We start from the raw sequence: 22,055 nt of genomic DNA on the forward strand, positions 1-22,055 counted from the left end.
CACACACACACACACACACACACACACACTCAGATATCATCACACACACACACACACACACCCATACATCCATAATATCATGTAATTCTATTGTGATGCCTTTTGGCAAAATACTCCAAATAGAAATTATTAGGTTACATTATTTTACTAAACTATTGTGTTTTCCCAGGGTCCAGCATATAATCTATAGTATAGGGCCAGGAGCAGGGTGATGGTAAGGAAATGAGGAGGCTCACTTAACTAATCAGAGGGTGTATATTCAGTAATAGAATACAAGGATGGTTAGGTAGGATGGAGCCAAGCAAAAGAATTTGGTTTTCATTAGAGGTTGTTGAACAGAGTAGTGATCTAATGAAATCATTTTCTTCCGAGAGAAGCATCACAGGTTTGCTTGGAAAAGGAAGTAGAGAGAGACTGTCTAGAAGATGCTGTAGATAGGAAGGTGCAGCGTTAGGTGGGCCTGAATTATCCTGGCAGGGGAAGTGAGAGGGAGGAATAGATAAGAGTGGATAGTGCCATTATCAGAATTACTAAAATTTAATCTCATGGCTTAACTGTCTTAAGGTTTCTTGGTGTCATACATATCCTGGAAGTACTTTTGGTGATATGGGTCCTAACCATCTAGGAATAAAATCAAGTGTTTTTAAAACAATAAAATTCAAATTTGCCAAAAAGGATTTTTGAAATTTCTTTTCCCATACTAAGTCTCCAAGCATCTGAATCACTAATTCTCAGACTTGGGAGGAATCTTAGGAGGCTATCTAGTTCAGCTCATACCTGAACAAGAATACCCTCCCCAATATACCTTTTAAGACCTGTACTAAAGCAGGGAGCCCACTACTACTTCTTGAAGCAGCCCACTCATTCTTAGGAAATTTTTCCTTTCATCAAGCCCAGATTCACCCTTTTCTGATTTTAGAACCAAAGAGAATAAATCTAATGCATCTTAAGCATGATAACCCTTCAGATATTTCAAAATAATTATCATGTCCCCCTGTTAGGACTTTTCCAGGTTAACATGCCCACTTTTTTCAGCTTATCTTCATATGGCATGATTTCAAGGCACTTATCCTGGTTGTTCTTCTGGATGCTCTCTCCAGTTTATCAGTGAAATGTACCTGAAATGTAGATCCCAGAAAACTTTAGGTGTGATCTGACCAGGAAATATGGATAAAACTGAATGGAAAAGAGGACAATCTCTTTACCCTATCACCATTTTGGGGGGGCAGGGAGGGGAGAGGAGGAAGGAGGGGAGGGGAAGGGGAAATGTTATTTCTTTGCCAGAGATACAGCAACCATATTTATACTGATTTATATAAGCATTTCTATCATCATCATAAGATACTAGGTGATGGATTTTTTTCAGTCATTGAATTTGAAACTTGTGAAATTATCTACTAAAGAGTGGAAGGGAGTTCCTTAGTTCGAGAGAACCTGGCCTCTGAGTATATGAGTGAGGGCATAGTAGGGAAGAGAAGGAAATAATCATGTCGCCAACAAGACATAAGAGTTAGAGATGACAAGCGGGGACCACAGAGTCTGCTGGGAATATCTAGTGGGGGCTCTGCTTTGCGGGGAAGGAGTAACAATCTTGTGAGCTCAGTGGCTTACATATATGCCTTTGCTGTTTTCTAGAGTTAATTAATCATACAAATATGGACTTTCATTTATTTTCGTTAGAAGAATAAAAGTTCCTTTTTACAAAGCTTCTTATGGCTGACTTGCTTCTGACTTTAGAACACTGAGAAAATGAGTTGCATTTTTTCTATATAGATAACAATTTTTTGCAAAAAAAAAAAAACAAAAATCGAAGATAGTGTTGCTCTCTCAATCTCTTAAATAGATTTCCCCCTTATTTATTCTATTAATGTATAGCCTGCTTTTTACCTATCATAAAGCTGGCTTAGCATATCAAGGAAATTCCATTAAATAGCTCCACCTATTGCTTTCCTAAGGGAATTACTTCTTAACAGAAAGTAAAACTATTCTAATTTTCCCTGTGACACTAATATCATAAATGGAGATTGGAAGAGCATATAACCAACATGTTTGTTTTTGTATAATTAGGAGGGAAATAAAAGATTTTATTGACCTAACCTTAAAATAAGTTATTTGAATACATGTACATTTTCTCATGTTTCCTAAAAATGTATCAATGTGTTTTTCTTTTAGAATGCTGCCATATGGTTGTTTAGCAACAGGAGACCGCTCTGGCCTGATTGAAGTTGTTAGTACGTCTGAAACAATCGCCGATATTCAGCTAAATAGTAGTAATGTTGCTGCTACAGCTGCCTTCAATAAAGATGCTCTTCTAAATTGGCTTAAAGAATACAACTCTGGGTTAGTTTATTTTTTTCTGATTATCATCATTTTTTCAAAGCAGCTTTGTCAGTAACAGCTCTGAAGAAACTTTATCATTATGTTGACATTGCAAGGAGACAAAAGTTAGGTTTGATAAAATTTTGTAGTAGAGTTAACAAGAAGTAGAAGGGACCGCCTTAGGAAATGGATGAATGCCCTTTCATTTGAAAGTCTTTGCGCACTGTCTGGATCACTTCTTGTTTCGCATGTTGTAGAGGGAATTTTTTATAAATAGTGGTTGGAACAGATGGCCATTGAGGTCCCACCCCCAACTCTGATATTTGTGATTCTGCCTCAGAGATGAATAGGAAAGAATATTGATGTCATTTAGCCAGGTTTGTCTTTGTATTCCTAATGTCTGGTACTGTGCTGGCACTCTATAGATGTTCATGAATATTTACTAATCCAACTAGATCACAGTGGAACTATAGTATCTTTCCTACGATCTACATATTCATTAGAGACAGGTAGGTGGCACAGATGATGGAATGTTAGACTTGGAATCAAGAAGGCCTGAGTTCAGATGTGACCTCAGAAGCTCTCTGGCTGTGTGGCAAGCTACTTAATCTCTATCTCAATTTTCTCATCCATGAGATGGCAATAATAATAGAATTGTGAGGACAAAATGAATATTTGCAAAGTCCTTTGGAAAACTCGAAGTGCTATATAAACGCTAGCTGTTACTAGAATCACTAATGAATTCTGCCTTATATAGACCAAATTCCAAAGCTTAACTGAGGGTTTCATGGCTGGAGTCTTAATTTTTTTTGGTGGGGGGGGAAATACACTTGAAAGCAAAATCCAAGAAAGTAGAAGTTTTTGCTACTGATGGCTTCTAGAAGGGGTCTATATTCATTTTAAACTCTATGACTTAAATAATACTACAGAGCTATAGTATTTAATACTTAGGGATTTAGGGCCTAATTTCCACATTGATTAAAAATATTCAAAAGACCCACTCTCGACTCCCTAGGTTTAGTCATCAAGCAAAACCTACCTTCACCATGTATTTGTCTTTTCATTAGGTTTAGGACACATAAGTGCCATTTCTCACAAATCTATACAATTCCCTTTAGAAATAGCACCAGTAAGTTACACAATTACTCACTATCTTTTAATGCTTCTACTGTAATACATCTAGTAGTCTTTAGACCCACCCTGCACATGTTAACTTCCACATCTGACCTGGTATGATTTGTCTCCATTGTACTAACATCATGTCATACCTCTCAACCTAACACCCATCTCAAAAAATCAATAAATGAGTCATTTATTCATTTATCTTTTTATTTATAAAATTCATTTTTGCAAAAAAAAAATTTGAGTTCTAAAATCTCCCCTTCCATCCCCTCTCCTAATCATTGAGAAGGCAAGTAGTATGATATCCATCATACATGTGAAGTCATCCAAAACATTTCTATATTAGCCATGTTGCATATGCCTCCCCCGCCCCCAAAAAACAGCAAAATAAAATGAAAAAAGAATGCTTTAATCTGCACTAGAGTTCATCACTTCTCTTTCAGCAGGTGGATAGCATTTTCCGTCATGAGTCCTTTGGAATTGTCCTAGGTCAGTATATTGATCAGAGTAGCTAAGTCTTTCAGAGTTGATCACACAGGTTGCTGTTACTGATGTTTTCATAGTTCTACTCACTTTGCTTTTCATCAGGTCATATAAGGCTTCATAGATTTTTCTGAAACCATCTCCCTCATGATTTCTTATAGGACAACAGTGTTCCATCACAATCATATGCTGCAACTTGTTCAGCCATTCCACAAGTTACAGGCATCCCCTCAATTTCCAGTTCTTTACCGCCACAAAAAAGAGCTACCATAGATGTTTTTGTATGTATAGGTCCTTTTCCCTTTCCTTTGAATTCTTTGGGATACAGACCTAATAGTGGTATTTCTGGGTCAAAGGGTATGCACAGTTATAAACCTTTGAACACAGTTCCAAATTGTTCTCCAGAATGGTTAACCAGTTCACAACTCCACCAACAATGCATAAGTGGCTCTATTTTTTTCCATATCCCCTCCAACATTTGTCATTTTCCTTTTCTGAGCATCTCTTAGATATCTCTTAGATAAATTGTTTAACCCAAAAATGGACTACTTGTCAAGACTACTCTTCTACATCCAAATAGTTGCCAAAAGCTATTAATCTTAGGTGTATAATATTGCTTTCATATCTATTCTTTTCTTTCTACTTCCATTGATACTAACTTAAATTAGGTCCATTCATATCAACTATACCATTGTTAGCACTTCCTGACAGATGCCTGTAATCTCTTCCTGACCTAATACATCCTTCACATTATACCCCTATAATGCATGTTTCTACATGCTTTCCCATTGCCAACCATATAAAGTACAAACTACTAAACCTGGTATTGAAGGCCATTTGCAATTTGTCTATTCTTTTTTTTTCTATTCTCATTTGATAATATTTGCTTTCATGTCCTCTACATTAAAGCCACACTCATTCTATCATCCTTTCTCCATGCCTTTGCTTACACTGGAATACTGGTGATATGGTCAGGAAGACTATACTTCATGCTTTTAATGAAGTATGTGCTCTTCTTCCACCTTTTATCGGTTCAAATCTTTCTCTTTCTTCGAAGCCTAACTCAGATGTTTTAGTTATTTATATACTTATCTCTCTTTTTGAGCTTTTGAATTCAATTTCCTCTTTGTATTAGTTGCACCTGTCACAGTACATGTTAGACACTACGTAGCGTAAGTGGCCTAAATACACCTTTCGTTTCTTGTTGACTTGTTTTAGGGATGACTTAGATCAAGCCATTGAAGAATTCACTCTCTCGTGTGCTGGCTACTGTGTAGCTTCTTATGTCTTAGGGATCGGTGATAGACATAGTGACAATATCATGGTCAGGAAGACTGGACAGGTAAGTTGCTGTCTGTTATCTTTCAGTGGAAACCCCAAGAATACTGAGTTATGCTGCTATCCTGTGTCCCCAAATGTATTACGCCATTCCGTATAGAAATTCTAGACAAACTGACCAACCATTAGCCTTAGGTTTTCGTTCTAAATCTTCTCTGAGGTAAAATTCCTTCCATCACAGATCCTATGCCTGTGTGCTTCATGCCTGCCATGATTTCCATTCATTTGTAGCAATGTCACTGAGACATTTTAAGTAAAATTACCTGGGTCTATCCACTTAAGTTGTGGGAGTTTGAAATGAATATAGTTCCACATGAATTGAGTCAGGATAGAGGTGAGGAGAGATAATGGCAGGGAAGGAGTGGATTCCTCAAGAAATAATGGGATATAAATTCATCATGCACTGGGGGTGCTGATGAGGTCTGAGCAGGAAGAAGAGGGCCTTGCTGAGATGTGTCAGTTGAGCCATGATCGGTCCCCATTTCTTCTCCTTCCGATGCTCCCTTGACTCCTTAAGGGTCCTGTTTTCACTTTGAGAAATCCCAGTGTGGACAATCTCAGCATTAGAATACTGTTTTGTATTTATCATTGAGAGCAAAGATTTAGGCCAGATTGTTCATTATGAAGTATCATCCTTTGAATGTGAAATTTTTCTCGGGTGTGAGTCACTGTGATTCATGTTTATACACAAAATCATTTTTTGGTCAAATGAATAAGGTATTTTGTGTGTTGTATCATTTTAACTTAAGTTTCCTCCTCCCAACATATTTCCTGAGATATAAAAATGGTTCAGGACTTTACCGGGGGGGAAAAGCCTTAATGAAATTAAATGGGCCTGTTTTAATTTCCCCTAGGCAAAGGATGGGCCTGAATCTGAAACTTCTAGTAGATCTGTTCTGACTGAGCCATACATGCTCATAGATAAAACAAGCTTTGGAGTGTTACAAGTGCCTTCTGTTGCTGAGGAGTCCAACAACCATAGTTCTCCATAGTGAATTATCGCTAATTTAGTTAGTATTGCTTCTTGAAAACTAGAAGTGGAAAGTTGCCTTATTACTAAAAATGTACTTTTCCATCTCACTATATACATGTTGTTTCATATGTATTGCTCTTAAGAACCTAGGGGTTTCTTTTTAAAAATTTAGAAATGTTCAGAGAAAACTCCTTTCCTAAGGGAAAAGGAACCCATGGACTGAGTTTTATGAAGAGAATAAGGGGCTGAGGTAAAGTATCTCATATCAGAGGCCTGCGACTTCTGAGAGATTTGTCTTTCTGTTGGAAACACATCAGCAAAATACAGCCCAGTGACTGGGAAAATGAAATTCCGTTTGTTTTCCTAGCTCTTCCATATTGATTTTGGACATATTCTTGGAAACTTCAAGTCTAAATTTGGCATTAAACGGGAACGAGTGCCTTTCATTCTTACCTATGATTTCATTCATGTCATTCAGCAAGGAAAAACAGGAAACACAGAAAAGTTTAACCGGTGAGTATGTCCCTGATGTCAAGGTTAAATACATCTAACACTTTTTCATCTGGCCAGCTGGATTCAGCATTTCCTATTCAATGTTTCTATTTGGGGAAAAGGTTATCTTTTAGAGTCCATTTGCCTAAAAGTGAATGAATGTACTATTCCCATTCAACTCCTTAAACCCAAAACTTAAAGTCCAGTATTAGTTTAGATGTCTGTAGCTGATCTAGAATCATCCAGAGTTGCATTTCTCTGTGTCCCAGTAGCTTCATCTGTAAAATGAATTGGTTGGACTAGATGATCTCTAAGATTCAGTACAGTTCTAATGTCCTATAGTTCTATGATCCATCTAATGATAAACATTAGATTAATCCAACTTAAGGAGATGGCCCATGTTCACTGTAAACCAGAAGGGAAAAAAAGTCACCTGAATTTTGAATATACCTCCCTTTGTGTTTATATCTTACACAATTGACTTTATAAATTCAATTATCCATAGTTGGGAAAGTAAAGAGCAGCTTCTTTTGTCTTCTTGAGCATTATAAATGTAAAAAACCCACCAAAAGCCATTCATAATCAACTGAAACAATAATGCAATTTCTAAAAGTCCTTAGTATTTTTGGTGAAGTTACTTATTCTTGTTATAAAATACAATTAAAAAAGATACTGAGTCATCGTGTACAGCACTCAGGGAAGATTAGAGCGTTGCAAACTTGACTTTGTTATAGGAGGGTTGAATTAATGGGTAGCGATAGTGATTCAAAAAAGACCATGAATTAAACATTTAAAAATACACAGAAGAAAACAAATTCAGAAGGTGACATAAACAGGAACTTTTTTCTTACTGTGTTAAATTTAATAAATACTTAAAAAAAAAACCCTGTGAACTAGAAGTCTGCAGGTTTCCTATTCAGTCCTCAGGGTTGTTGTGGTTATGGGTGACTAAGTTCATAATAAAAAATTAAAAATAAAAAAGACATGGCTTTGATAAATCTGTGAGAAAGATAGCAGAATGTGTACACCCTTTTGTTAGTATCCATTTATTCTGCTTATCTGAAATCAAAGCCAATAATTCCATTTGGTTTGAATGACACTGAATGATGTTATACACAGCACAACATGCATAGAAGTGTCTCCACATGCACTGTATATCTGTTGAGTACATTATTCAGCTGATAAGAATCATTCTTACCAATTACAAGCCCCCTGTAGATAACGCAACCTGTAGAACCCTCCGAACCCCCAGCAGGTAAAGAAACCAAGGATTATCCACTCAAGTCTAATTAAGTCATGCTATACTCACTGTAATGTCTATTATCCTTGTTAATAATAGCATCTTGCAATTACAAAGTACTTGCAGTGTGCCCAGCACTGTGCAAATGTTGTTCCACTTGATTCTCATTGGATCCTTAGAGGAGGTTACAGAGGAAACAGAGGCAAACAAGTTAAATGACTTGTCCAACTCTGAAAGTGGATTTCAGTTCAGGCCTTCCTGACCCCAGGTCTAGCTCTCTATCTGCTGCGCCACCTCAATGCCACATATGATATTTTAGTTTAGAGAAAAACATAATCACAGGCACAGTCATTAGACTGATTTATTTAATAGCTGGCAGTTGAGCAGATTTTTTTCATCAATCAAAAGTGAAAGTACATCACAGTAGTTTATAGGGTGTTAGAGAATCAAGACTCCATCTGAGTCCTTTTCTGAAACATGCTCTGTCTCTCCTTTGCCGCGCCCATGGGAATCGACCTGTAGGTTCCGTAAGTGTTGTGAAGAGGCTTACCTGATTTTACGAAGGCATGGGAATCTCTTTATCACTCTGTTTGCCCTGATGTTGACTGCGGGGCTTCCTGAGCTCACCTCAGTCAAGGATATACAGTATCTTAAGGTAAGAATTTGACTTTGTATACATGGAGAATTCCATTCCTAAATCTGGACTAGACATCTGTTGTAGTAGCTAATTACCAAAATATCCCAAGGTGGGAAAAACTATATGGCTTTGGGGGGTAAGGAGTGGCCTTTCAAAAACATTTTGATGTGCCCTAAAAGCTAATAAACTAAACTTATCCTTTGACTCAACAATATCATTACCAGGTCCATACTCTAGAGGGATCAAAGAAAGCAGAAAAAAGCCCATATGTACAAGAATATTTATAGCACCTGTTTTTGTGGTAGCAAAGAATTGTAAATTCTGAGGGGCTACCCCCTACTGGGGAATGGCTGAACAAGTCATGGCATGTGAATGTGATGAAATACTGTTGTGCTGTAAGAAATGATAGAGATGGTTTCAGAAAAACCTAGGAAGGCCTTTATGCACTGATACAAAATAAAGTAAGCAGAATCAGGACAGTTTATAGAGTAAAAGTAATATTATACAGATAATCAACTTTGAAAGACTTAGTAACTCTGAACAACACAATGACCAGCTATAATTGCAAAAGACTCATAGTGAAGTATGCTGCCTACCTCCAGAGAAACAACTGATGGACTTAGAGAGCAGATTGAAGGGTATTTTCTTCTATTTCTTGCTTTTTTTTCCCCTTGGAATATGGCAGATGTGAATATTGGTTTTGCATGCGTATACATATTTTTAGCAGTTATTTTTTTTCTTTCTTTCTCAGTGGAGGGGATAGAGGGAAGAGGAGAGAATTTGGAGCTGAAAATAAAATCAAATTGAATTAAACCTTTAAAAAAGGGAAAAGTTTAAAAAAATGAAGTAAATTTGTGACATTTGGTAAAACTTTACACTTCTGGAAGGATTTTTTATTTTCCCCGAAGTAACTTAGAAAAGGCTACATTACACACTTAGCTATCAAAACGTGTAGTTAAGTTCCTCTTGTCTTGTAGGTTTACTACAACCACTGAAGTTTACTAGACCACTTGGACTGCAATCTTGACATTAGTTATAATTACCTGTGTCACATTTTTCCTGTTTTTCCAAGATGTTCCAAATTACTAGGCAGAATCACCTGTTAACACCTCTTGGATAAAATACAAATTTGTCAGAGTAGCATCTAAAGCCTTTTACAGATTGCCTTCCAGCCTTTCTTTCCAGACCTACTTTCCAACTTTCCTTGTTATGCTCAATTCCAACCAGGCTGGCCTATTTGTACTTTGCCATACCCTTCCTCTGTAACCACCGCAGGTTCTTTGTACAGACTCTCCTGCCTGCCTGGACACTTCCCACCTCCTCACTGCCACTGCTGACACTTCTGACCTTCTTCCATAACTCAGCACTGTTGCCACCTCTTACTACAAAACCTTTCCTCTTCCCCTAAGTGATTACAGCCTGTCCCTTTATAAATTATATTGTACTTTCTTTTCTGTGGAGACCAGTAGAATGCAAGCCATGAGAGGGTAGTGATTTTATTCTGTTGTTCTCTGGAACACAGTAGGCACTTAATAAATGCTTGTTGTTTGAATGGATATCAGGTATTGATTGAAATTTCCATTTAAATTGAAATACTGATAGAAGCATAAAATTTCAAGACTTCATAATCATGAACTTCATTATATTCCTCGAAACTCTTGCTAGGAAGATCATGCACTTAGAAGTTTAAACTAGAAAAATCTCATCATTCAAAAAAGTCAAAGAACTTGGATTTATTACAGTATTTTTTGAAACAGGTAAATAATTTAAAAGCTAGCCCTTCCCTCCATTGAAGCTAATTTATCATCGTTTTCTGTATTACATTGTTTACTAAACATTCTGGTTATGGTTATTTGCTAAGTTCCATAATAAGTAAATTAATTATAAGTTAACCGTTGCCTTCATATGCAGTCAGAGGCACAAGCTCTGGGCAAAGGGGAATCCCAACAGCCTAGAATGCTTCAGATGTGCACGTGAAACTGAAGAGATATTTTGTTCTTCCATTGTCTGATTTTCTTTGAGAGGCACTCTGTCCATGTTTCCACACGACTGCCACTGCATCATTCTTTGGCATCCCCCAAAACATTCCAGGGGCTCCCAGGAGGGCAAACATGAAATATATTCTCCTGAGACCCACTTCAACCAAGGGACTCTGTAGAGGCCCAAAAAACCTACGCGCAAGAAAGGGAAACCCAGGATACACCAAGGCATTGTGTCCACATCTGCTTCCGATTTCAGAGAGCCCTCATAACCCTCAAGTGCCTGACCGTAGTGTACCTCATTCTGCCACTAGAAAATTGCATTGGGGGCAGCCAGGTGGAGCAGTGAGTAGAGCACCGGCCCTGGAGTGAGGAGGACCTGAGTTCAAATGTGGCCTCAGACACTTGATACACTTACTATCTGTGTGACCTTGGGCAAGTCACTTAACTCCAATTGCCCTGCCTTCCCCCCTCAAAAAAAAAAAAGAAAAGAAAATTGCATTGGCCAGTTTCATATTCCCTATGGAATTATTAAGTATCCTGTAGTTAATTATCTCCCTTAGCAGCTGCTTCCTCCTTTACCAGTGTTGTACCAGAGTCTTAATGGGTCATTTCCCTGCCTGCTTCTGACAAACAACTTTAATACAGTTAATCAAATACATATGTATAGTACATAACTGAGGCAAAGATAATAGACTTGAATGAATACCTTAGAAATGAATTAGTTCTAACTATTTTGTTTCCTTTTTCAATCCATTGCCTTCTGATGAACAGAAAAAGTGATTGATTGAAATATATATATAATTTTTTTTAAGCCTGTCTTGGGTCATAAGCTCTAATTTGAGCACAGCTGAAAAATATAACTTTCCAGTTAAGATGCTGTGGAACTGGAGAGATATCACCAAAATGTCTGTGTAGAAAATCACCAAAACAAACCCAGACTCTTTTTTGTTTACAAGAGCCTAGGCCAAGGATCAGCAGCCAGCAGAAGGCAACAGTTAGGATGGTTTTCAGTGGGCCTGTGGATGGGCCCTCTGTGACACTCCTCCCCCTCCCTTTTTCTATCCCACTGTCATTCCTTTGTATTCTGCCTCAGGTGTTTTCTTGCTGCTCTAGGGCTATCTACAGACTCTAAAGTTGTCTTTCCCCTATTCCCTCCCCACTCATGCAGAGTCAATAGTCCAGCAGCCACTTTTGAAAGATTATCAGCCTTTCGCCTAGGATGTTATTGTTGGTCACCACATCTTTAGTTAGTTCATATTTTATTTGTACATATAAACCATACATCGATCAGAGGAGGCATACACACCAAAGTAGTCATAAGTTCTAATGGACATTTCATTAAATAGCATTTAGTAAGTGGTTAGCTTCTAACTTAACCTTAGATTTTTCTTGTTGCTTTCTGCTCCACAAATATTACTTATAAGAATTATTAATGTTACATAACGAAATAAATGAAACATTAATAAAAAAAACCATGGGTTTTAAAAAGGATCTTATTTGTACAAACTCTTTTAGAAAGAGCTACTAGATGCTATGTTCCATGAAAGCAGTACCTTCATCTTTTACGGGGTGTCCCCAAAGTCTTGGTGCAGTTTTATGCTTTAATAGGTCGTAGTACAGCGCTGCTTGCCATGCTCATAAGAGGTAGATTGAACTGAACTGACCATTGATGTAGTATATGTACACAGCTTTACAGTAAGGGTTAAGTCAGAATTGATCCTGTAAGCATTCATTCTCTTATTTATTTGTGTTTGGTCTTTAGGACTCTTTGGCCTTGGGGAAGAGTGAGGAAGAAGCACTCAAGCAATTTAAGCAGAAATTTGATGAGGCGCTCAGGGAAAGTTGGACTACTAAAGTAAACTGGATGGCGCATACCATGAGGAAAGATTACCGCTCTTAAGGAGCACCGGCTTCTCCACCCATGTTTTTTGTTGTTCTTTTGCTGTTGTTACTGGTTTGGTTTGGTTTGTTTAGTTTGGCTTTCATTTTGGATTTGCACTAAACTGAACACTGCCCTGACAACAAGTATTATTTAAAAAGGGAACAGAATCCTGGAACGCCAAGTTTAAAAGGAAAAAAAATTTACCCAGTCTCACCTGAGTGATCCTAGAAGACTGCACTCTTCTTCTGAACTGATTGTCAAAGACCCAACACAAAATCTGCCACCGTCATGGATAATCACTTCTTGCTGACTTTGCACGCAGAAAGCTACTAGATGTTTTCTTCTTTTAAAAAGTTTGGTACTTTTAAGCAATGATGTAAATATTCATTTTCTGTGTTGTGACAAAGTATTCTAACTCAGCCAAGGACTTTACACACACCAATTATGGGACCAGTGGCTGTTTTTACGTTCAGAATGGGACTTAAAAAGAAGGGTGTCTTTGTGCAACTTAAAGATTATGATGTAATTTTTTTTAATCAAACCTGTGGAAACCTGTTGATTTTTCTTGTTGATATTTCTATACCATGGTATCATTCCATCAGGACTTGCTGAAAATCTAATGGTGTGGCAAATATGGTATGTTCATGTGTGTATGTATATTTCATATATACGCACAAATATATGTAAATATACACATGTGTTCACATGTGTAAGCGCATGTGCCCACATGTGAGAGAGAGAGTGTGTGAGTGTGTGTGTGTGTGTGTGTGTGTGTGTGTGTGTGTGTGTGTAAAACAGGGGTATTTCAGATATGTTGCCTTTGGTTTTCTTCAGCCTGGGGTTTTTGTTTTTGCCAAAAGCAGGGCTTTTTTTCTCCACGTTCCTTTCTGGTAACTAACTGCCTGATCCAGTTCTTCCAGCCACTTCCCTAAAGAAGCGTATGTTGTCACCGGATTTATGTACTGTATGTGTATGGAAGGGTGAGCTACATGTGAGATAATACTTGAGCAACTGTACCAAAAAATAAAGGCAACAAAACACAAGGAAACTATTTATGAAATAAATTCCCAACCTGAAATTCAGTATTTTTTAAAAAATGCCAATGAACAGTCTCAGATCTGTTCTTACTGTATTTATTAAAAACTTCTAACAACATGATTTTTTGCAGAATATGTGTTCAGCTTTTAGTAGTTGCATAATAAATTGGATTTTTTTTAAAGTTATTTGCTGAGGTACCAGATTTTTAGGGTGCTAAGTGGAGAGCAGTTTTGATATGTGCAATAGGAACTACTGGTTTGAGTGTGTAAAATGTGTGCTCTAGTGAGCACTAAGAGATCCATCTAAGCTGCTGCCTGTTCTCCAAACAATACTGGTCACTCTCATTCCATGATGATGGAATGGAAGGAAGGAAATTAACAGATATGTTTACCCTTCAACTAAATGTGTTTTTCCATTGAAGTTTGATTAAAAATTGTTTTCTTTTGTTCATAGAACAGATTCATTGTCTTTTTAGAGGGTCCAAATCAATCAGTGGATGAGCCAAAATACAATGAAATCTGCACTACCTTGGATTCCTCTTTCCCCGGGGTCAGCATTGCGGGTTAAGACAGAGAGAGACAGGTGCCTTTTCAGAAATGGCCAAGTTGGCTTTGTCTGCCTGAAGAACTGTCTCAAAGCCACACCCTCTTTTCTTACATAGCTCCTGGGAACAGCCATTCTCACTTTTCCCACTTAGCTCTTTACTTCATTTGTTGGTTTGAGGGAGGGGTAGAAGAGAAGGAGTAAATGTAAACGTGTAACTCTTCTACAGGCTCCAGTAAAAGCCTGTAAGTTTGAATGACATCATGCTTGTCTGACTCTTGGAGCAGCTTCGGTAGCTGGGTGAACCCTAAGGAACTGTGTTTGTTTCTTAGCAGAGGTTAGACTGGGTAGGCTCATGAGTCCCTTTCTGTAGGGCGATCAGCTATGGAATGCCTTTTACCCAAGGGATTCTGCCTGGGCTCATACTAGAAATTTCATAGGCCAGAGCATACCTTGTACCCATACTATGTCTAGACTATACCCCAAGCAGTATCCGAAGACAGGATCCTTCAAAGTGGAAGATATTTATCCCTTGGCTTTTGTCTTATACCCATCATTCATCACTTTTTTCCTTTGCAGTCTTTGAGAATTTGGGAAATGTTATTATTGCTAAATAGGAACTACAGGACCAGAAACCACCATCATTACATATACTCAAGGCACTGATACCCACCCGTCATCACTCTCTGCCACCTATGTAAGGGGCAAGATAGATACAACTACATTGCTTTTGGGGAACCTTATTATTGCCACCACAATGGATTTTAATTCAAGAGAACATTATAAGCCCAAAATTGTGCTAAATATTGAAAGTACAGAGATAAAAATGTACATTTCCATCACGGAACTTTACATTTCCATTTTTTGGGGCCAACCAGTCCATTGGAAGTTTATTCTGACCCTTCTGTGGAATAGTTTTCTGGTTCTTCCCTGGGTCTACTAAAAATCAAGAATTAAATGTTATTTATGTTTATGCATATATATATATGTACATGTATGTATATGTGTACGTATATGTTTCTGTGCATGTGCATGAAAGAAACCAAAGCCTGAAAAATCATACTCATTAATGAAAAGTTGTATCTTCCTAATAGCTAGTTATCCTTCCTAATGTCAAGATGATACGGGACATGCTAAAGGAAGACCTTAGTGTAGTTGGCCATAATATACCTGAGGAAGCTACTCAGAAAAAGTTTGGATGCAAGCTTTGGATCAAGTATATGTTATCTACATCTGGTTCCCTTGAAGATAACTCAAAAGAACAGGAAAAAGAAATTATGGACTGACTAGAAAAACACTTTCCTCTCCTTTCTGACGCTTGGTATTCTTTAGTGGTATATTTCTTTTTAATAATGAGTACCTGTGTTTTATCCTGTGCTATAAATTGCACATGCTTATTTTTTGTAATTTTAAAAATACCTCTTCAGAGGTTACTCCAATAATTCAAGGAGGTGTGATCTTCATCAGTGTGAATGAACATTGTCTCCACAAACACTAATTCAACACTTCCTCTAAGCTTTAGCATTTTGTAGGACATGAAAAACCCACCACTAAGGAACTAAGGAATCTGATTTTTAAATATCCTCTTTGCGTCATCTGTAGTACTCACTCCCTCATGTTTTTACCCAATAGGGAATTTCTCCCGTAGGGAAATGGGATCCCGAGAACAGGAAGGTTCCTTCATTGATCAGAAGCTGTAGAGCAAGAAGCATTCATGACCACTCATGATCCACGGAAATGACCAATTAGGACTGGGCTTTAAAACAAGTCCTTGAGGTGCATTTTAAAAGCACTCAACAATTAATGAAACTTTTTATTTTAAAATGGAAGTATAGAAAAGGGACAGATAAGAAGGGCATTTTTATTACTATGATTAATACATAGTTAAAATAAAACCCACTAATAAGTTCACAGTTTATTATATGTGTGTGTGTGTACACACATTTTTTCTTTAAAGAGAACTTTACTAGGAGTCAGGAGGCCTGGTGTGTATCTCAGCCCTGCTACTGAGTATGTGTGTTAACCAAATCACAACTTCTATGAGTTAAATTTGAACACTAAGTGAAGCATTCAGTTCTTTAACATTGAGGCCTATTAGGCAAGGGATATTTGCTACCTGTGTGGCCAGAGTAAAGTGTGAACAGCATGTCATGCTAAATACATACCAAGTGCATGTTAATGGATAGTTCATCTGCCAGCGGTACACAGTGCTAGGTTATTCTTGCTAAGATGCAAAATCCCACAGGGGAAAAAATAGCATTGGAATAAATCAGAAACTGCAGGGCTTTAGATGTGCCATAGCTGGCCCTAGGTATAGGTAATTTCCTACCTGGTGTGTAATTAATTTTCAGGCAGGCCCCAGCTCCCCATAAACCCTCCCATTGCTTGTCATACTGCCTGAGATTCTACCATTAGATATGTATTCTTTTAAGCAACTTCCTTTGTTAAATGAAAATGCCCCCATGGGAAAAGTCAGCGGTCAAGTCCTAACATTGGCATAATTAGTTTATTATTAGATTTTCTTCGAGGGAAGTAGGCTGGACAATACAAAGTTGGAAAGAGTAGACCAAGCCATTAAAATGGTGAAAGGACAAAGAAACAGGAGGCAGAAGCTAATCAAGACAATTTCACTCGTCCATTTTGTGGATGGGATCCCCACCATCAATTCCACTTCCTCCTCTGATGACCCCTGTGCAGCTGGCCAGCTCCCAGGCTCCCAGCCTGGTCATAATGCTCCAAGACACTGTGAGCAATGAAGTCTCGTTCAGAGTGGAGGGTGTTGCATTGCCTGCAACTCACAATCTCACACCGGGGACATGCATTTCTCAGGGGCACGCCCTGCCAAGTACCTCCCGCTTGAGGAAATAGGGCTTCTTTAGAGCTTGTCCCATGAAGACACCGAATTTCGTCTTCCTCTTGAAGTTCTCCTTTCTCCAGAGGGCTGGAAGGAACAGAGGGAGCTGATCCTGAGGCTGGAGATTTCCACCTATGAAGGAATCAATAGTCATCTTACTCTGGGTGAGGGAACACATAGTTCAGTTGTTGACATTCAAACTCTTCAGGCCTCACCCATTCTCTCATCTCCAGCCCTTTCCGTTGTCCATGGTTCATTTCCACTTGCGCAGGATCATAGAGCTAGAGATGTGAGAGCCCTCAGAGGTCATCATAGGATTGTAGATTGACAGAAGCTGGAAATCTCATTTTACAGATGAGGAAACAGGCTTGGGGAAAGTAAATGAATTGCCTGAGACATGCATTTGCTCACAGTCATTTCCTTTGCTTGTCATGCATGAGCACATTCTATCAAGCTAGAAGACAACTAAAAGTCACTTAATTCCAACCCCAAAAGAAGACCCAAGGTACTGCAGCTATTACAGCAGAGATAATACTTGAACCTTTCTATGACCACTCCAGCTTGCCCTGATTTCTCCATCCACTGAATAATTATAATCCCGCATTTAATGTCTTGTTTGTTTGTTTTCCTTTTATGTGCATCCTCTCCCCAACTTAAGCGAGCTTTTCAATTTTATACTTTTGTATTGACCACAGCACCTAGCACCAGGATGGGCACACAGGAGGCATCCAGTAAATCATCATCAAATGTAGTTGAATGTTAGATGCCTGAAAATAAGGGGAGCCTATTGGAGAGATGTATCACCAAGGCGATATTCACAGCTTCCGATGGAGGCTATGAATCAGATAGCATAGTTCTTAATTGCAAAATATAACAGGCTCTCCATATAGATGACAGAAACAAAACATTTATTCAGACACCAGAAAGCCAAATCCGAACACCTGTAAACTAAATCCATTATAGCAACAAAGAAGTTAGTACACATCACAGCAGGGAGCAAAAACCCTGCTGGAGTCTTCCCACAAACAAACACTCACAGTCCTAGCTGTCTGCTTGCCTGTGTCCTCTGCCACGGCTCTAACTGCTGTGACCAACTTCCTCCATTCTGCTCCACCCTTCCTGTTCAGGCTTCATGTGACTTCAGCAGGTCACATGGGCCTATTAATGGATGGCAAAGATCTTCCCATTAAGCAAAAATACATTAACAGTACTGGGGGGGAGGGGGCAGGACTGAAGGATTATATCTATTCTAAGTTGGAAAGGGCTCACCTTCCCATGCAGCATCACCTGGGGGTTTAAGAGTGATAGTTGGAGTAAGGGTTGTGATCATTAATGTCATATCTCCTCATTTTAATATCTGCAAAACACTTTTCCCCACAACAACCCTGTAAAGTAGGTAAGAAGTGTTTTCTCCAATTAAAAAAAAACATGAGGGAACAGGCTCAAGGAGATAATCATTTAGAATTATACAAAAGAAGTAAATGGCACCCACTCCCTGGTGTTGCTTGAATTAGTCTCTTTATTTATATTTCTACATGTTGTATTCTTCCAGTTGAGTGTAATCTACTTGAAGACATGGGCTGTTTCCATTTTTTGTTTTTGATTCCCCAGCACCTAGCACATAGTAGAGACCCTTGTTAAAAAAAATTGAGTTGAAGTAAGCAATAGTGGAAGGGCCTGCCTCTTGGGCCATTGTGTGCCTTTCGATGGAGACCTTCAAAGGGAGCTAAATGATCCAGCTAAATGGAAGGTTCTTGGTCAGCTAGGGGTTGGGCTATACAACCTACAAGGCACCTTCTCAATTTTAGGTTCAGTGTTTCTCTAATTTGCCCAGGGTGACCTAGCTGTAAATATGTCAGAGTCGGGGCTAAAAGTTCCAATGACTGCATAATATCCTGCTGTCTCCAGTGACCTTGAGCAAGACATCTATTGTTTCTTCTGTTTCTTGGGCTTCAGTTTCCTCATAGGTAAAATAGAGATGATTATAACCACTCATCTTAGGCTATAGCACTGCTAGGAGGATGAGATGGAGTACACTTGGTATGAAACCCCTTAGAAGACTGTATTGTAAACTCAACAGAATCCCAAAAGTTGTGAAAAGATACCATCTCCACACTTCCCTCCATTTCTCCCCCATTCTCTGCTCCCAACCCCATTGCTTACTTTTTCCATTGAACAGGTTCAGAGAAGAACCTCAGGGCAGGAAACCGCCTCTTCAGCAGGTGCTCTCTCCTCCTTCCACTACTGTGGAATTCCCCTAAAGGTACCTCCTTGCTTTCCTGACTCCGTTTCTTCCAGCTCATGGTGCCTAAGACACCAAGGGAGTCAGCCTCCTAAGAGCTCAGGACAAGGCAGGGGCTGGGTCTTGAGTGACCTGGAAGATGGACATACATGAATATGAAACCCCAGAGGAGGTAGCGAGACAGTAGATACTGAGGTCTCTGGTAGGCCCTATAGGGGATACAAGAGGAGGAGGAAGTCTCTGTTCTCTAGAAATTTACAATCTAGTTAGGGATGGAAGACTCTCCCAGTCTTCCCCTCTCCTCCCCCTCTCTCTGTCTTTCACTAACACACACGCACACACATCTTTTCAGCAAGTCGTTTGGCACTAACTATTGCTCTAGAATCATGAAAGGGGAGGGTGGGCTATGAGAGTTTCATGGAAAGGATAACTCAAGCTGAATGATAGATAGGAATTAAAAAGTGGTAGAGAGGAGAAGATATTCCCAGTGAACAAAAACATAGGGGATAGTGATGAGAGAGTAGGGCCAAATTGCTAGGGTAACAGGCCCCTGCGGCATGCACACTTACCTCACCCCAAGACTGGAAAGCAAAGGACTTCAGGGAAGACTGAATGACAGGCAGAGCAGACTCCTGTGTTTGTTCCGAGTGGTGGCGATTCTGAAAGAGTGTTAGCATCAAGTTAGGTCCCAGGAAACAAGGGCTGCTTCTGATTGCCCTCGGATTACAAAACACAGGAAGGCATCAAGAAGGCAAAGTTTTCTCGTTAAAGGAAAACTGCTGTAGGTCCTTGGAGCCAATATCCAACAGAAAAAAAAGAAACAAAAGAATTCTTCCTGAGAGCTGAGAGTCTGTCTCCTGCACAAACTGAAGTATGAGGTGGTAGAAGGGAGGAGGTCTCTAGTTGACAGTGCTAACCATTAGGAAACAATTCCTTCTCTCTGAGGAACAACATTAAATTAATCTTAATTTCCGTGCCAGGGTACGTTCTCTTGAAAAAAACCTCCTGCTGCCCTGAGGAATCCAATTAGTTTCTTCCTCCAGCAGCAAAGCTCCTAATTGTGTTTGCATTTGGGGGTCTGTCTTGCCTCTTCAGTGGGTCCTCGTTCACTCTTGATAATAGGCAACATGCAGGCAAGTCTATGCATCCTGCCCATTTGTCAGACTGTGCAGTAATCTGGTTTCCCAAAGCAAATGATAAAAGCTCATGACTGGCCAAGAAGTCAGGTAATCCATCAAATATTTCTTTTCAATTCAGTTCAAAAAAACATTTATTAAGAGCCTATTATGTACAAGAAAGAGGCAGCATCAGAGTATGTAGAGAGCCAGCATTGAAATCAAGAAGCACAGATCCAGACTCTGACAAGTAGTGGATATGTGACTGTGAACAAGTCCCTACATCTCTGTGCTCTCAACTGTAAGTTACTATAAGCGAGAAGCGATAACCTGCATTGGTGAGAAGACTTGTCATCCAAGAGTCCCTTAAACTGCTGACATCATAGGTCCAATCTTTATTCCTACATACAAGATACCAGTGCTGAGTGCAAGCGGAGACAATAGAGTCTCTATACTTACAGATCACACAGTTTAGTATTGTTTCAACAATCCGGCTAGCAGCTGTTGTGGGGGGTGAAAGACCAACACAAACCCAACAACAAGCATGCTGCCAAAGCCCAGGTTCTTTTGATCTGCTTTACTAAGGAAAGCAACATTAAGGTGTTAACAAGCTCATTTTAATTCAGCATACAAATACCATTCACTTAGTTCAGGGGAAAAAGCCAGCACGCTGAACTTCAGAGAAAATACAAACAAATTACAAACATCGACAGACAGGCCAAATATAATTCATAGTTACCAACATCTAAGTTCAGTCCGGGAGCTCATAACAAGGGCTGGCCCAGAGTCACACACGCCACCAAGAGTGAGAGCCTTCTGCAAATAGCTGTCTTCTCCTTTTATACAGTTTCAGAAGTCATCAAACTTCATCTGAACAACCAGAACTTAGGTTCTTTCCATTGGTTCTGGTGTTATCACCTCCCCTGGGGCCCCACCTTAGTTACCAATTCACACCCACATAAGCTTAGCACCTAATAGGGGTTTGGGCCTGGGGCTTAGCATCTAGTAGCACTCAATCAAAGACACTGAATTGATCAAAGGAAATAAAGGTCAAACTCTTTAAGGATCCCCAACACAAGTATAAGGTGTCTTTATTGAAGTCATTGCCTCTGTACCGAGACTGAAGATTGTGTCTACATAAGCACAAGTTGTAAGATCTCACAATTTCTAAAAGGAATGTAACAGTTACAACAACCATGCATACCCTGATTCATAATTACATTTAGCATTCAAATATATGAACAAAAATGAGAGATTAAAAACAAATGTAAACTACTGAGCAAAGAAATGAAAAAAAGTGATAACCAAGTGTTTGCACATGCAACTATATTCAATGCTATTTACCAACTGTTAAAAGAAACTATTAATTTTAACAAGGTTGTGTCAATATTATCTTTTGTCTTTAACATGAATTTTGTTGCTATTGTCACCTTCAATTACATAGTTTCTTAAAGAAATGTTTATAACATTGTCACATATGTATATATATCCACATATGCATATATGCACATATTTACATATATACACACACTTTCAGTCAACTACAAAACATTGATTAACTTTTCCAGTATGAGACACAGTGTTAACACAAAAGGCATAATTGTTTAATTTATGACATCAGAATGGAATAGTTACTGTAAAGAAAAATTTAAAAGCTTTCCAATAAAGGCCATTATGTTATTGAACCAATGTGAAGAGTACAGCTTGAACTTTGAGTTCATTCATCTTTTAGAGCTGTCCTCTGAATAACTTCAGTTCAAAGCACTCAAGTCAGTATTGGGAATATGGACTTAGA

The 22,055-nt window shown here is 38.8% G+C and overlaps 1 protein-coding gene across 3 annotated transcripts in view; it reads left to right on the forward strand.

Moving 5' to 3' along the window:
• Positions 1-13,958, forward strand: part of PIK3CB (phosphatidylinositol-4,5-bisphosphate 3-kinase catalytic subunit beta) — a 117,694-nt gene extending 103,736 nt beyond the window's left edge. Inside the window, exons 20-24 of one of the 3 annotated variants that reach the window (XM_036745631.1) lie at positions 2,173-2,340; positions 5,143-5,266; positions 6,603-6,748; positions 8,490-8,622; positions 12,349-12,486. In XM_036745631.1, the coding sequence (XP_036601526.1) occupies positions 2,173-2,340; positions 5,143-5,266; positions 6,603-6,748; positions 8,490-8,622; positions 12,349-12,486 (709 nt within the window). Of the gene's footprint in view, positions 1-2,172; positions 2,341-5,142; positions 5,267-6,602; positions 6,749-8,489; positions 8,623-12,348 lie in introns of all 3 variants that reach the window. The other 2 variants (XM_036745633.1, XM_036745632.1) reach the window with 2 other exon arrangements.
• The last annotated feature ends 8,097 nt before the right edge of the window (positions 13,959-22,055 follow it).

Source organism: Trichosurus vulpecula, chromosome 2 (assembly GCF_011100635.1).
Source record: "Trichosurus vulpecula isolate mTriVul1 chromosome 2, mTriVul1.pri, whole genome shotgun sequence".
In the NCBI taxonomy this organism is placed as follows: Eukaryota; Metazoa; Chordata; class Mammalia; order Diprotodontia; family Phalangeridae; genus Trichosurus; species Trichosurus vulpecula.